This window comes from Watersipora subatra, chromosome 9 (assembly GCF_963576615.1).
Source record: "Watersipora subatra chromosome 9, tzWatSuba1.1, whole genome shotgun sequence".
Taxonomy (NCBI): domain Eukaryota; kingdom Metazoa; phylum Bryozoa; class Gymnolaemata; order Cheilostomatida; family Watersiporidae; genus Watersipora; species Watersipora subatra.
In genome coordinates this window covers 48577283-48592422 of record NC_088716.1, presented here as the reverse complement: position 1 = coordinate 48592422, position 15140 = coordinate 48577283, and the positions used below count along the sequence as shown (strand labels likewise).

Sequence of the window (15140 nt, the reverse complement as noted above, 5' to 3'; positions counted from 1 at the left end):
ATGTTAACTGTGTAAATGTTTTTTTCATTTCCTAGTTGTTGTAATAAAACTACATAATACTCCTGCAAATCATAAATTCCAAATTGATAGCAATAACTTTCAATTTAGAACACAAAACATCTTTTTGGAACAAAAAAAATCAAAAAAATCGATTTAAATAAAAAAAAATCAAATAAAACAATAGAAATCGATTTTTTTGATTTAAAAAAATCATCAATTTTTAACAACCCTGCCTACAACACAACAGGGTAAGACATTCATCGATTTTTAACAACCCTGCCTACAACACAACAGGGTAAGACATGGTGAATCTTTTCATATCAAATAACCTTAATGTGAATTTTGTTGCAAGTCAACCATTAAGCTTTATGCCTAAGATGGCTGTGAATGACTTCCAGTGAAAATTGCTACATTTTCATTTTACATAGTGATATGGTAGCATTTTGAGCTGTTTTATTTTCATTTATTTTATTATTTGTATTGTTGTCTATTAAGGGTACTATGTTTATGTGAATAAGACATTCATTTTTGTTGATTTTATGTAATTGTTATAATTGATGCTTTTGTTTAGGGGGTTGGAATAATAATCCTACTGTTACTCAGTTTAAGGCTACCTTCGCAAACTTATCATCAAATGTGGTGCAGAATCAGATGCTAGTAAGACAGGTAGTGTTACTGCTCAAAACGAGATTCTCATCATACAGGCTACTCCAGAAGTTGATCAGTTTGTCGAACTCAATGATTTCAGATGTCAAATTTCTGTTATAGGTAACAGTATAGTCTATATAGCTGGCTACATTGTGCAAAAGCTAACTAAAGTGCTGTCATGACATTGGCCGTCAGTTGCTGGTTACCACTAAGTCAAATATCCAGTACCGACATCTCTATACTCTACTCAAGCTACAAAACAATGGAGGATTGGTGCGTCCATCAGACGATGTCATCAGGATCCTGCTAGTTGCAGATCAATACTTTCATATTCATACAAAGCCAGATCCACTCCGTTGTGTGGTGTATTTTATCAGTAGTGTAAGGTCTAATGATGTGTTATGCTTTGGGAAACACCTTACGGATATGGCAGATGGCATATCCAGCCACTGCGTCATTGATGAAAAACCTTATTGAGACGTTTTATGATCTCCGACAGCATCATTATGCTAAAATCCTACACTCAAACTGCAAGGTGCATCTTTGTGGCATGCAATACTAAAGTAGTACTTTTTAAAGGCCAGTAACAATATAATCACTGTAATATTCATCTGCAGCTGTTGTTGTGCTATTATTCCTAATCTAATTTAGTTCTATGAAACTGATGCACCTTGGCTCAATATCCACTTCTATACAAATCTCCTTTTACAGTTTCTGTAACGTGTATGTGTAAGTTTAATCATCTGATTACACTAATTCCTGCATTTTCTTGTTTGCATTATTTTGATTATTCTCTATTACAATGGTTTTTAATTTCCATTTAGTTGTTGCAGTAGTTCATTCCATCTTTTACAGATACTGTATTATACATATCATATACATTCATAAGCTGTTATCACTTAAATCTTGAAAACAGTTTCTGTTTTGGCAGCATACCTATGTGTTGTTTTTATTGAAATACTTCATGTGCTAAGTTTTTCCATATGCATTTATGCATATGCAATATAAATTTTAATATGATGGAACAGCTGTTATTTGCCTGAATATATCATTTGCTGGGTTTATGCATTTGTAATACAACAGTTTGTATGAGTAACATGGTCCACGAAAATCTTTTATGCATCTACTTATCATTTGATATATCCTACTCCATATGTTATAAATAGGTTTTCTTCTGTCAGGGCACTCTAAACGTTGTGTTGGAGTAGCTTTCATTAATACCCAGCTAGGAAATCACTATTCAACATGTATATTTCTGTCATTTTTCACCGTTTGTTCACAAACGGAACTAGCATTCGATTAGCTCTCCAATATGGCGCACACGTTACGTATTATTATCAACGTAAAAGTCACGTGATTGCCATTCCAGGGGTTTTAAGTTCAATGGTTGGTATATTATTAAGCAGTTCCGCCTGTAGTGTCTGAGTACGTCATTTAATGCTTGCTTCATAGCGTATTTATGTTAGGGCCTTGAGAGAAGGAGATTGTCTAAACGATATTAATGTGGCGAGTGTAAGCTTAGAATATTAATGACTACCAGGATATGGCCGGTGTGAGAAAAGGTGATGAAACCACAAAAACAATTATAAACCTCGCATACAATCTCGCATAAATTCCACGAACAGCCACCATACATTTCATCATGCTAGGAAACAAATGGAATGGGTTTATCACTAGCAGTAATTCCTTTGAAATAGAGCAAAGCATTGGAAATGTCCCAGACAGTACCCTCAGCAATATAAGAATTGATTACAGTTATGTCTCACTATTCAAAACATATGCAATTGCGGTTAAACTATTTTATTGCCAGATCCTGATGGTGCAGGATGCAGCTAGACCATTCATAAAAATATGGTAAACAGGCGCTAAATAGTAGTACTACAATAGTAATAGTGCCTTAGTTATGACACATTAGTAGTAGTATCATAGTAGTAGTAGTACAGTCTGTAGCCATGCCATAGCAGTAGTACCATGATAGTAGTAAAATCATTGTCATTTCACAATGGTAGTAGTACAAGTGTATGTCGAATTTTAATATACAAGGGAAATTTTGAGCAAAATTTTGTGTTGAGATAACAAGACAACTTGGAGATACGAGACAGTTCACGATGCTATCGCTAGATAGCTGAGTATATGAAAAGCTGCTTATGAGAACAGTCTCAGTTGGTCTTTCTCGTTGGATCAGTTTGAAAAAGTTTTAAAATGCTGACTAAAAGTGAAGGTGAAAGTGAGGCAAAAAGAGCTGGAAGAAGGCAAGTAAAAAACTAAAATTGAAAACTAAATTAGAACAAAGTTTAGTGCAAGATTAAAAATTACTTTAAGTGTGTGTCTATAAACAAAATTTATTAAGGTAAAATTTAAAGTTTATGTTATGTTACATATTGTCACAAAAGTGTAGCGTACCAAACAAAGCTGCTGCCAAGTCTCTCTCACACCGCTGTTAGCCTGTACCTTTTGTCTCAAAGGTAAGAGCTCTATACAATACTATACATAATGATGAATACTACACATATTTTAATGCAGTTCATAACTACTAGATAGGCATTTGCTACTTTGAGAACGTAAGTGGTGAATTAGAACACTCCAAACATATTTTTTCATTGTATATCCTGTTTTTTGAGTTATTTTAAAATGTAGGAATGAACTAACATATATGTGGTTATTTTATATAAGAAAAATTGACGTGAGATATGAGAAAATTGACATACAGAACAAGCTTGGTCACAGAACGCATCTAGCTAGTGTGTCAAGGTATGACTGAATCATATTAGCAGTGGTACCATAGTAGTAGCACATTAGTAGTATTACGGTAGTACTAGTACCGTAATAGTAGTACTGTAGTGGTACCTTTGTGGTAGTACCACAAAGGTAGTTGTACCGTAGTAGTAGTAACGAAGTAATGTCATAGTAATACCGTAGTAGTACCATAGTAGTACCATAGTAGTAACAGTATAGGAGTAATGTAATAGTAGCAGTACAATATTAGTATCTGACAGAACCTAGTTAGTACATGTAATGTTATTTTTGCTAGTACTCTTTGACTCTGTGTTCACTAGAATGCTTGTTCTTTTTGCAGAAGGTAACCAGTCTATAAGCCTTTAGATTGCATAATATTGTATAATATTATAGTAGTTTGTTGACATTCTCTTGAAGACATCGACACGATATGTTCATAGGCCATGCGAGAGTTGTCTAAATATGTCATACCAGCGAGCTTTCATCAATCTACCGCTGATTTACTCAGGCGTGCAATTTACAACCGCTATAAACTCAACTGTCTTAGAATTTGTCAGTCTAGTGGTTTTGTTGTGTGCTTGAGACAAGTGGTTAAAGCTTTAGTGAACTCAGTCAGCTGCTATACTAACTACAGCCAAGGTGAGTTCTAAAATTTCATTCTGACAAATATTTTACATATTCGCTAAGTAATGTTCCATATGCTACAATATGTAGCTATACAGACCAGTTCAACCAAATTTTTAGCATTTGTTTGAGATAGAATTTAGACGGTAAATATAAATTTGATGACATAATTGTAAATAGAAACCAACTGAACGTAATGGCATCTTACAGTGGTTAGAGGTGAAGGGGCGTGTATTATACTGGTATGTAGACTAAAATGACTAAATGGGATGTTGAACTGAGATAAGACATTAAAAGTTGTGATGGAATACAATCAGATGTCTTCAGGCGATTATATGTAATCATAGGCAGTAGCATGTTTTCTCAGAAAAACTGCTTCCAAGATTATCATTTTCCTATTAGATTATTTGCTATGTATACACTCAGGTTAAGGAAGGGATGGGACAGGAAGTGATAGGCAGTTGTTCCAACTTGATTATGAAATCTATATAATTATACATTTCTCAAAGTTTGCCATCGCTGTATATGTCCAGCTATAGCTATTAAAATCTTGGAATAAAGAATTCATATCCCTGAAGATTTAATCTCGGAACCTCCCGTTCACCAGTTCGACCGCCCTACCAATTTAGCCACATGAGCTTGATAGTTTCACTAGGCTATATATGTCGGTATACGGGAGCAAATACGCTACGCGTTAAGTCACGACGCAAAGTCATCGCGTAACCTCATGAGAAACCGCAGCTCTTATTAGTAACTTACTCAAATTATCCATTGGCAATGTGCAAGGCTAATAACAAGTGGCAGGCAACTCTTATTACCTCTCATTGTTTATAAGCTGATTTTTAATAGGGTACCCGTGCATTGCCGAGTAGCACAGCTGGTAAGTGAATAAAGAAGACTTCATGTTTGCCTTTATCTCTAAACTAGTCTGCTTGCTATGGTAGATAGGGGCAAGTACTTAAGGTAGAGTAAAAGTACGACCACACGTAAAAAAATTTCGTTCATTCTGACCGAACTCACGAAATGAACGAATTATTCGGCCAAAATTCACAGAATTATCAAAGCCGTGCATGCACACCGAAATTGTCAATGAAACGCTTTTAATTGGCTTAATTGGCAAATTATTAGCTAGCATGATTCTAGCAGCTTTTACAATTTATCTAGTCTAAGACAAGTATAACGACAAACAATAAAAGTACTAGCGCAACTCGACATAGTACATATGATGCAACTGCCTAGATTGCGCTGTTGTTAATTTTTTATCGTTCGGACACTATGACTATAAATCGTTTCATTTTTCAATAATAACATTTTTTTAGCAGCAAAAGTTTCGTTGTAGAAACAGTTGCCATCTTTGGCACATCTAAGCAGTTGCATCGTATGTATCAGGTTGAATTGCAATGATACTTTTATTGTGTGTCGTGGTACGTGTCTTGGACTATACCAATGGCAAACGCTGCTAAAATTGCGCTTGCTAAGTTTGTTCAACCAATTAAAAGCGTTTTGTCGATGATTTCGATATGCATGCACAGCTCAGACAATTCTGTTCATTTCGTGATTTCAGTCAGAATGATCGAATAACTCATTATGTGTGGCCGTACCTTAAGGTACAGGCAGAGGCTTGAGAAATTAAATTATGGTAACTTAGGACTAACTTTGCATATCAGGCGACAAATGTAAGTTCATTCCATAAACACCACAAATTCTAGCACAATAAAAACCAGCTTATCTTAAGTAATAATGACAAGCTTACAACCATTCTTAAGATGAGCATGAAGTGTTGTTGAACTAATAAAAGATACTCAAGATGATATAATATGATACGTACACAACTCTTTTTCATGAAGTTCACTGATTACACAAGGAATAGCGCTCGTACCTGTCCGGGAAATGCTTAAAACACTGCTTAAAAACACTAAAATAAAACTTCAGGGCATCAAACTTGTTGATTAATAAAATTGCAGGTTTAGTAATATGTTTTACTATCCTTATCATATGGCTTCAGAATGTTTGTGTTTGTTTATCATAATAACAGTATGTAAGAGTATGAACTTGGCAACCTCTAAATGACCTCTAAAAGATTATCACCCTAATTGCTGAACGGCAGTTTCAATGTTTTACCTGATCTATTACCATCGTGGTCTACCGCTTTTTATTTCACTAGTTTGTAGGTGTAATCATTGTTTTACTCTGGTAAAATAGCTGTCACACTCCCTCACCAAAGTCTGGTGCTTTTTAAATATTCTTTTCAAAGCCTTCAATATTCCAAGTTGGCATGCTTTTCTATGACAAGTTAAACTTGAAAATGTTTTTAAAAATAATTGTCTGCACTCCTGACAAACATAGATGTAGCATGGATATGCGTGTCATCTCTGGATATCAAGTGAGTGTCATAACGTGATCTCAAAGAATGTTAATTTAAAATGTTATAAATGAATGGGTATCTTTAATTTTCATAATTAACTTTTCGCTAAAATAAAGCCCTGAAATACTGCTGTTTCTGTAAACAATTAGCTGAAAAAGTTGTCTAAAGTAACTCAAAGTAACCCAAGCATTTAAATAGAGAGTATACGGAAGTAATCATTCACTTCCATGGCATTTGTTGTTGAAAGTTTTTAAAGTAAATATTGAAAGACGGAAAGTTTTTAAACCTTTAGAAATATCAACCTTATAATTTGTTGGTTGAAGCTAAAACTAAATTGCAGTTGTTTCTCTTAACCTGTTATTAGGACAATAATATACCTGCATTTAACCTCTGCTACTGTAGACTGCTATAAGGTGATATTATTTCCTTTAAGATAAAAAGCTGCTTCATAAATTTTTTTTGGAAAGCGCGTAGTCATCACTGCTCTCACACTTTTAATATTTTTAACCAATGTCTGAAAAGGCCGAAGTTACTCAAGTTTGCTTCAAAGACTCAGCGCAACTGAGTTGAAAACTATTAGCATTGCTCCATGATTTTAGGAGTGAAACTATGGAGGAACACCTCAGCTGCCACCCATTTGCTGGCTCTAAAACTGGTGAATATTTTGTGTCGGATGATGGCAAGGTTAAAGTGCCAGCTATCATGTTCAATCCTGAGATGCTCAAAGGTATCAGAGCAGACTTGGAAACCTACAAGTGGAAGTCACCTGACTTCCTACTAGCAACCTATCCTAAGAATGGTGAGCAAGCTTTTATTCTCATATCATTAGCAAAATACTTTCAACACACCTTGAACCCATTTCAAAACCTTTTGAAATATTTGCTGATCCTCTCTGATATCTGGATGTATAGCCCTTCTGAAAGACTTTCTCAATGACTGAGTCTAGATTTTCACTTTCCAATCAGATGTTAGCCGGCCAGTTAGCTTGATGCAATGTAAATTCTTACGACAAACATTGGGTTATAGATCTAGAATATCTAGGCTAACATTCGGTTTGTAAAAAGTAAAATCAATGACTTTCATAACACTAAATAAAAAGCATCAATTTTAGCTCTAACAAAGCCAGTTTGGAGGGAGTTGCAATCTCTAGCATAAAGTAGGAAGGAGATAATAACTACGAAATGATGGCATAGTTCTGTATAAACGTGCACAAGAGGTTACACTCTACAACTTCTGTAAATAGAACTTTCTGATTTAAAATGAAGTTATTTTTATTCTCTCAGCAATCAAGCTACTTTCCTAAAATCTAGATTGTTCATAAACTATTGTTTAGGCACTCACTTCATGTGGGAAGTGATGACGATGCTGCTCAACGGGTCAGCTGATAATGTGACTCAACCCAAAGAAGTCGTCATGATAGACTTGAGTCCTGTTGAAAAAAGTGAGGAGATTATTCCTTCACCCAGAGTCCTTAACACCCACTACAGAATAGACGTACTTCCTGCAGAGTTTAGAAAAGGGAAAACTGTGGTTGGTAAGCAACATAATAACAACTGCTGATTGCGAAAACTAGAAATTGGCAAATAGCAAATTTGCAACTTATCCTAAAAACAACCAACCTATTTCCCTGCATATATGGCCTATCTCGCGTATGAGACAACTTTAGAAAACAACCCTGAAATCAGGGCATATATAAGGATTCACCAATAAGCTGGCCCTATAAATTGTAACACGCCGTACGTGTCTATCAAAGCAAAATGTTGCAGAAGTAGAGCGGGTTTTGTATGCTTAGCACAAAATGCTTCTGATTGGTGAGTAGTTGGATAATTAGCCTATCATGTCTCAGCCTATAATCAAAAGGAAACAATCATTTATTAGCTTTGAGCCAATGGAAAACATGATTGCATCTCACGCTGGCCTAAGTTTCACTTTGCAAAAACACTTTTTACCACTATTTCTTCATGATGATCAGAGGCATTACAGCTATTTAGGTTTCACAAATTGTAGATCAATGTGCTTTTGATGATTCTAATGGTCAATAGTAGTATTGACAGTGAGAAATTTTTTTAGCAGTGATAATAATGCTGTAAGCTATAGTAATAGTGTTAACTCATCTGACTCGGAATACGCTCAACTTGTAAACCTTAAGAGTATGAAGATAAAAGAGTTTGAAGTCATTCTGCAATACATTTGTTGCCCTTTTATGGCATTAGATGATCTTCATCAAGTTTTATGCTAATTCATTTGGTCCCATGTTATGAAAACTTACGTGTATATCCCCCAATGTCAAATATTTGGTAAAACCAAATATTTTAATATATTTATATTATAAAATAGTTTTTGATGCAACTGAGTCAAATTAATGCCTTTTCTTGTCATGATAGTTAATGTTTCAAAAAACAAAGACTGTCAGTTTTGGGACTAAAGGTTTCCACTGTTATCCTTATCCAATGGTGCTAATGCTCAGCTGTTTCGTATGTATTCAGGCAAATTTATCTCGCAACCGATAGCGTGTGATGGAATAAGATACACATAGAAAGAAATGTTGGTTAAAGTATGCAACGTCCACGACGTACCAGGTCTTTGTCTTGTGACATGTTTGATCAAATTGTGATCTTTCATTTTCTGAAGGAAGTTGTTGAAATCGTCAATATTTTCTATCGTGTTTGGCTTGTCAAACAGTCTGTGTTGATTGAGTGACCTAATTACTGTGCCACTTATTGGCTTAGCCAATCATCACATCGGCAAGTCATTTGGTGTGTCTACTACTATCGTCTGCGTCGCTAAGTATCTAATTAGTAGCACACCCTAAGTAGCTGCCGTAACTCTGATAGAACTCAAGTCGACAAAAATATAACTGAGCCATAAAATATTGAACACTTCATTAAACGTTTTTTACCCAGAAATGCCTATGCATAAATTGTATTAAGTTTCAAAACAGTGATAAAATAGTCATTAAAACTGTTGAGTGATGTTATAAATACACTAAACATGAGAAGTCAAAGCAGTTATGCATAAATTAACTACACCGGTGAATAATCATGATCGCATTACTTAACTAGTGTACGAAAAGATCAAGATCCTCATACTATGCAAATAAAGGTTTTGTCTCATCTAGAAATTGAATGTATTGTACATATGTTATGATTATATTATTGATAAAATTGCAATATAAAAACAAAGCTTAGTTTACGCAGATCTATCTGTAGATGAGATTCGCTTTACTAATATGTGACCAACTTACAAAATAAAATTATTGTAAACCGATATCCTCATTCAGAATGCAAGAAATCTTATGTGCACAAACACTCACTCATAAAAAATAGAATTACAAAACACACAACCAGATGTAAAAATGTATAGATATAACCTCGACAACACTGCCTCACAAACACAATGGCCAACAGATTTGTTTCTTGAAAAGCTATAAATACAAAAATAAATGCTCAAGATATACAGTTGCTCGTTTAGTATAGTACTAACAATAGCAGCTGTTATTGTATTCAGCAGCTGTTATAAACATAACAGCTGTTGTTATGATCAGTTTAGCACAATCAGAGCTTGATTTCATCGATCCCAGAGTTGCTACCTGTCCTAATAATTGTAGCACTAAACCCTGCTCCGTCATACTTACTAGTCCAAAAACTGCTGAGCTGATGCACAAAAACTGACAAGCTATAATGACGTGTTCATTGATTCAAAAGTGTATTAAAATATACAATATAGTGATAAAATATAATGATATGACCCGGGCATCAGAAAATTTAACAGTACAGACAATATACCAAGTTCAAAAATACAAGTTAAAAATTAATGCTGTAGTTAGGTGCAACTTGATGAATAATACAGAGTCTACGAGTTGGTACTTTCAGGCATCACCCAATGAAGACAGACTGTTTAACAAGCCGAACACGATAGAAAATATTGACGATTTCAACAACTTCCTTCAGAAAATGAAAGATCACAATTTGATCAAACATGTCACAAGACAAAGACCTGGTACGTCGTGGACGTTGCATACTTTAACCAACATTTTTTCTATGTGTATCCTATTCCATCACACGCTATCGGTTGCAAGATAACTTTGCCAGAATACATAAGAAACAGCTGAGCATTAGCACCACTAAATAAGGATAACAGTGGAAACCTTTAGTTCTAAAACCAACAGTCTTTGTTTTTTGGAACAATAACTATCATGAAAAGAAAAGGCACTAAATCGGAACCACTTGTTCAAGAATACTTCGAAACTTACATCGAGGCTTCAAAAGTAGATAAAGAATGTTAATAGGAGTATCGATCGAACACCTACCAGCGATTGAGACAATCTTTAAAATATCTGTCAGTGTATATCAATCGGAAAAATGCCAATGAAACAATAGCCCACCTGGTTGGAAAGTCTGCCTCTTGTCATAAGGAGAAACTAAATGTTCACATGGAAAGTACACATTTTTGCTTGATCGAGACTTTAGGTTTATACACTCAGCCCTATCAGTGTTTGTTCTGCTCCAAACTTTTACGCACTGCGACTTCGCTCAAGACTTTGCTAAATATGTAAACCCAAACAGTACTCACTCATCACCAAAAACTAAATTGCTGCTATTAGACGAATGTGGCATTTCAGTGGAAGACAGTAAACGACTTTGCCCGTTCTGTGCAGAAGCTTTTTTTATAAGCTTAGCTTGCTTAATGACACCAAAACTATGTTGTGGGAGGCTGAACACAAACTAGCATCTGCTAGCATAGTTAGCAGTATTTCAGGCTACACAGAACTTGTATGCTTTGTAAATGAAAACGGAATAGCTTGTGACGTTGTATCTAATATGAGGAACCATTTCGAAACTTGTCAGAACTTGTCAACACTGTGCTACACAAAACTTAGATTTAGGTAGCACACCTTGAAGCCATTGAAGAAAGATGAATACCAATGATACCTAAGGAGAAAACTACGGAAAGAATGGGTGTGGACAACCTGGAATGCAGGTTTTACAAACGACAAGAGGATTTAGACAAATATATAGCTGATATTTAGATTCAACTTTGGTGCTTATGGCATACTTCTAATCAGACAAGAGTTAATCCAATATTTAGTCAAACACGAAAAAGAAATTTCATTCACGGTGAAGAAAGGAAAAGCATACATGCGCTCTAAAACGGATGACCTTCACTCATGATGACAGCTTATTTGTAAGCAATGGATGTCGAAGCTAAGAAGTTTTTCTGGATTTATGAAAAGTTCACACCGTTAGATGTACTGTACTTTAAAAGAAGGAAAACTTTTACAGTCAGTTAAAACAGGAAGAAATTAGTCAAGAAGATTATCAGTACGGCAAAAATATCTGGCATAAGCATAACATGAAAACTCTCAAAGATTTGTTAGTGTATTACAACAATGAAGACTGCAGAGGATTTATTTAAGCTTTAGACAAGCAAATTCAATTCTTTCGGAGCAAAAATCTCAATTTTAAAATGGCTACATCTATGCCAGGGCTTGCCATACGAAGACTACTACAGCTCAAAAATCCAGAAGCGACACTCTTTTTGTATGACAGAAGAGACGAAGATTTGTATGATCTAGACAGAAACATTATTAGAGGAGGACTGTTTAGGGTATTCAATTGACACCAGGAGAAAGATTCAACGACAATCAAACCAGAATACTATGGTGATGAAGCGGAACCATAAAGGTCTGCCTACGATTTGATATAAGTGGTATGTATTTGAGCAACTTGATGCCAGAGATGCCAACTGGTGCGTAAGTTAGAAGAAGACAATGAAATGATTTTTGAGTTGAAAAGAAAAGCAAACACGGTCAGCTAGCTACTGAATGAATAATGCATATGGAAAGAACATTAAAATCAAAGGATCAGCATATGTTCAATGGACTGGAGAAAGGGTGTGGTGCAGGCAGTTATCAGTTGATGGATATGTCAAGTTAAAAAAGAACACGTTATGCAATTATCAGGCTGTCACTTCCACTGTCACACACCCCCAAACATTTCTCGTATGGCAAATACAGATAAGATCAAAAATTTTACAAAAACCTTATATAATCATTTTTTACAGAGTTTCAATTGTAGCACATATAGATTAATTCTCTATTTCTGTGTCACTTGATCAATTTCTCTGTGCTTAGATGCAAATAGTTTGATCAAATGAAAAATTTTAGAAGATTTAAATTATTGCGCGGCTCTGTTATAGACCTTTTCCAATTGGACAGACATGAATACTACCTCTTCTATAAGAAGACAGGCTATAACACAAACATGGTGCAAAATACTTGAATGGACATATTTCTAACTGATCGAATCACCTCATAGCTATAGAGATGTTTAGCTTGTTAGCTTAATGGGATGGCTGGTGTTATTAGATTAATGTTGATAGTAACACTACTAATTTGCTCTTCTAGATTCAAAGATACAGATGCATGATTTGTGGCCATTCTCAACAATACGTAGCTGATGACAAAATAAGTCTTTTTAATGTTACTTTTATATTTTACATGTATATTTTATGATAAACACCATAGCGAGGTTGAAAGAGTAATTGATTGTACTGTATATAATACAGCTATGGAATGCCCTGTGAGTAGGTAGTGAATGAGTAAGGACTTAATGAGAGAGTGATGATAATGGACACACCATATGATATGACGGTGTAATGTCTAGCTAAGACATTAAATGGTGTATAGTTGCTAGCTGCCGTTTTACTCGCTTGCATCGAAATCAATGAAATACAAACGCCTTAGTAACACTCCTGAGAAAAAACTGCTTCGAGGATAAGATTTGAAATGCTTACCGACGTTTACCATATATAACGATAAACTTCCTAGTAAGCATATCGAAAGGCGGCTTACAGTACTACTCCCATAGTTTGGTAACATTATTTTGTGTTCTAGAATCAGCTTATATGTGGGGATATACGGTAGTTGTTAATGCATGTACTGTGCACACATTGAAGCAATAAAATTCTTGCTACTACTAATTCTATGTACTACTACTCAGTGTTCGCAGTTATCAATTGTCTATGTTATCTGTTAAATGAAAGTACAAGAGGCAGTGGCGCTCCTCTTTTCATAAAATCTGCAAACTATGGACAAGAGTGCAGGACACTGCACTGCAAATTTGCAATTTGCAATATAAATTGCAAAATTGAATAATATAGTTGGCTCTTTTTAAAGAGCCTGTTACTCAATTCTACTGTAGCATAGTTATATCGAGAGTCAGATATTTACATAAGCAATACATTTAAGATAGACCCAGCTTATATCCCGTGATAAGGCTAAAAATAGATTTGCCCGGCTAAAAATCAATTAAACTTCCTGCTTCCAAAAGGGTGTGGCATTAGCAAACTACATTGTCGTTAAAAGCAAATTTTGAAATACATTTTAGTTACGCTACCTTTGCTTTGCTATATTTCTATGTTGAGTACAGTTTTATTAACATCTATACATTATTAACACCTTACATTAATGTTAGTGTTAATATTAACATTAATATTAATATTAACATGAATATTAATATTAACATTAATATTTACATCTCACATTATTAACATTTATACATTATTTTTTCTATAAAATATCTGTGAGATATCTCTGATTCTGTTCAACACGGCTAGAAACCAATAACCCTTTTTGTTTAAAAATAAAATCAATAGAAATACTCATTTAATAGTCCATTAAAAGTACAAAATTATGACAGAGTGCTGGCAGCGGTTGAGTTATATAAATTAATCTGTTTATGTTTTGTTGTTTTCAACAGCACTGCAATAAAATACATGATAGAGATTAAACAATAAAAGAACTATTTAAGAGAGTTTGAAATGGGAAGGAGTGGGTGGCAGTTTTAATCCTGATCTAGATAACAATATTGTTATAATAGCTGAAAGATAAAAAATTTTTAATTATAACTTATGTGCAAATGAACATTATCTTATTTACCAAATAGGTAAAAGCCTGAAAAACAGCTTATGAACAGTGGCGGGTAATGCAGCTGCCTCTGACTAATTAGCCAATGGCAAAAATAGCAAATGGCTAATTTGAGTAACTCATGGTCTGTGCAAACTATTGCTCAAATCAACTTTTAGCTATGCGATAGCCTACTACAATTAGCTGTTTTGGCGTCATCACCAACAACAAGGCGAACAAATTGGTTACAATTTGTACGCCCGTACAATTGGTTAGCGGAGACCGCTAACCAACAATCACTAGAAATTATAAACTTACATCGCTGATGTCGCGAGTCCTTTTATTATCTTCGCATAGATATTTTTGACATCACAGAAACCTTGACACTGACCTTCACAACTGTTAAAGCTGGATCCGATGCAGTAAACAAACAGCCAATCAAGAAGCTAATAGTTGCATCCATCGATGTCAAAGTTCAACACATTGAAAGTTCGTCACAATGTCGCTAGCGACGACTACGTTGGGCGTTCATCGCAAAATGATGTCATAGCAGCTAATTGTTGCGGTCCCACGTACAGCTAAATGTTGATTTGAGTGAGAGATAGTTTGCACGGGCATTAGGAAAGTAACTTAAGCTTGCTTATGTTACTAAAGTTGCTGTGCTAAGAGCTGTGAAGCTGTGAGCTATGAAGCCAGCTCGTGTGACATTACGCGTCACACTACATCATTGTGCTCATTATGCGTATTTTCACTAATGTAATGAGTATTTGTACAATTATTCCAGTGTATAGCAAGTAGGCTGCGTGGCATAGTGGTTTAGCTCCCCTTTTTGTAGAACTGGAAGTGCCGAGATCAAATGCA

The 15140-nt window shown here is 35.0% G+C and overlaps 1 protein-coding gene across 2 annotated transcripts in view; it reads left to right on the top strand.

Moving 5' to 3' along the window:
* Window positions 1-3953: 3953 nt before the first annotated feature.
* The window catches only part of LOC137403660 (sulfotransferase 1E1-like), a 42840-nt gene continuing 31653 nt past the window's right edge, over window positions 3954-15140 (top strand). For both annotated transcript variants that reach the window (XM_068089649.1, XM_068089648.1), the window contains exons 1-3: window positions 3954-4023; window positions 6973-7172; window positions 7707-7907. In XM_068089649.1, the coding sequence (XP_067945750.1) occupies window positions 6983-7172; window positions 7707-7907 (391 nt within the window). In that variant the 5' untranslated portion in view covers window positions 3954-4023; window positions 6973-6982. The remainder of the gene's footprint in view (window positions 4024-6972; window positions 7173-7706; window positions 7908-15140) is intronic.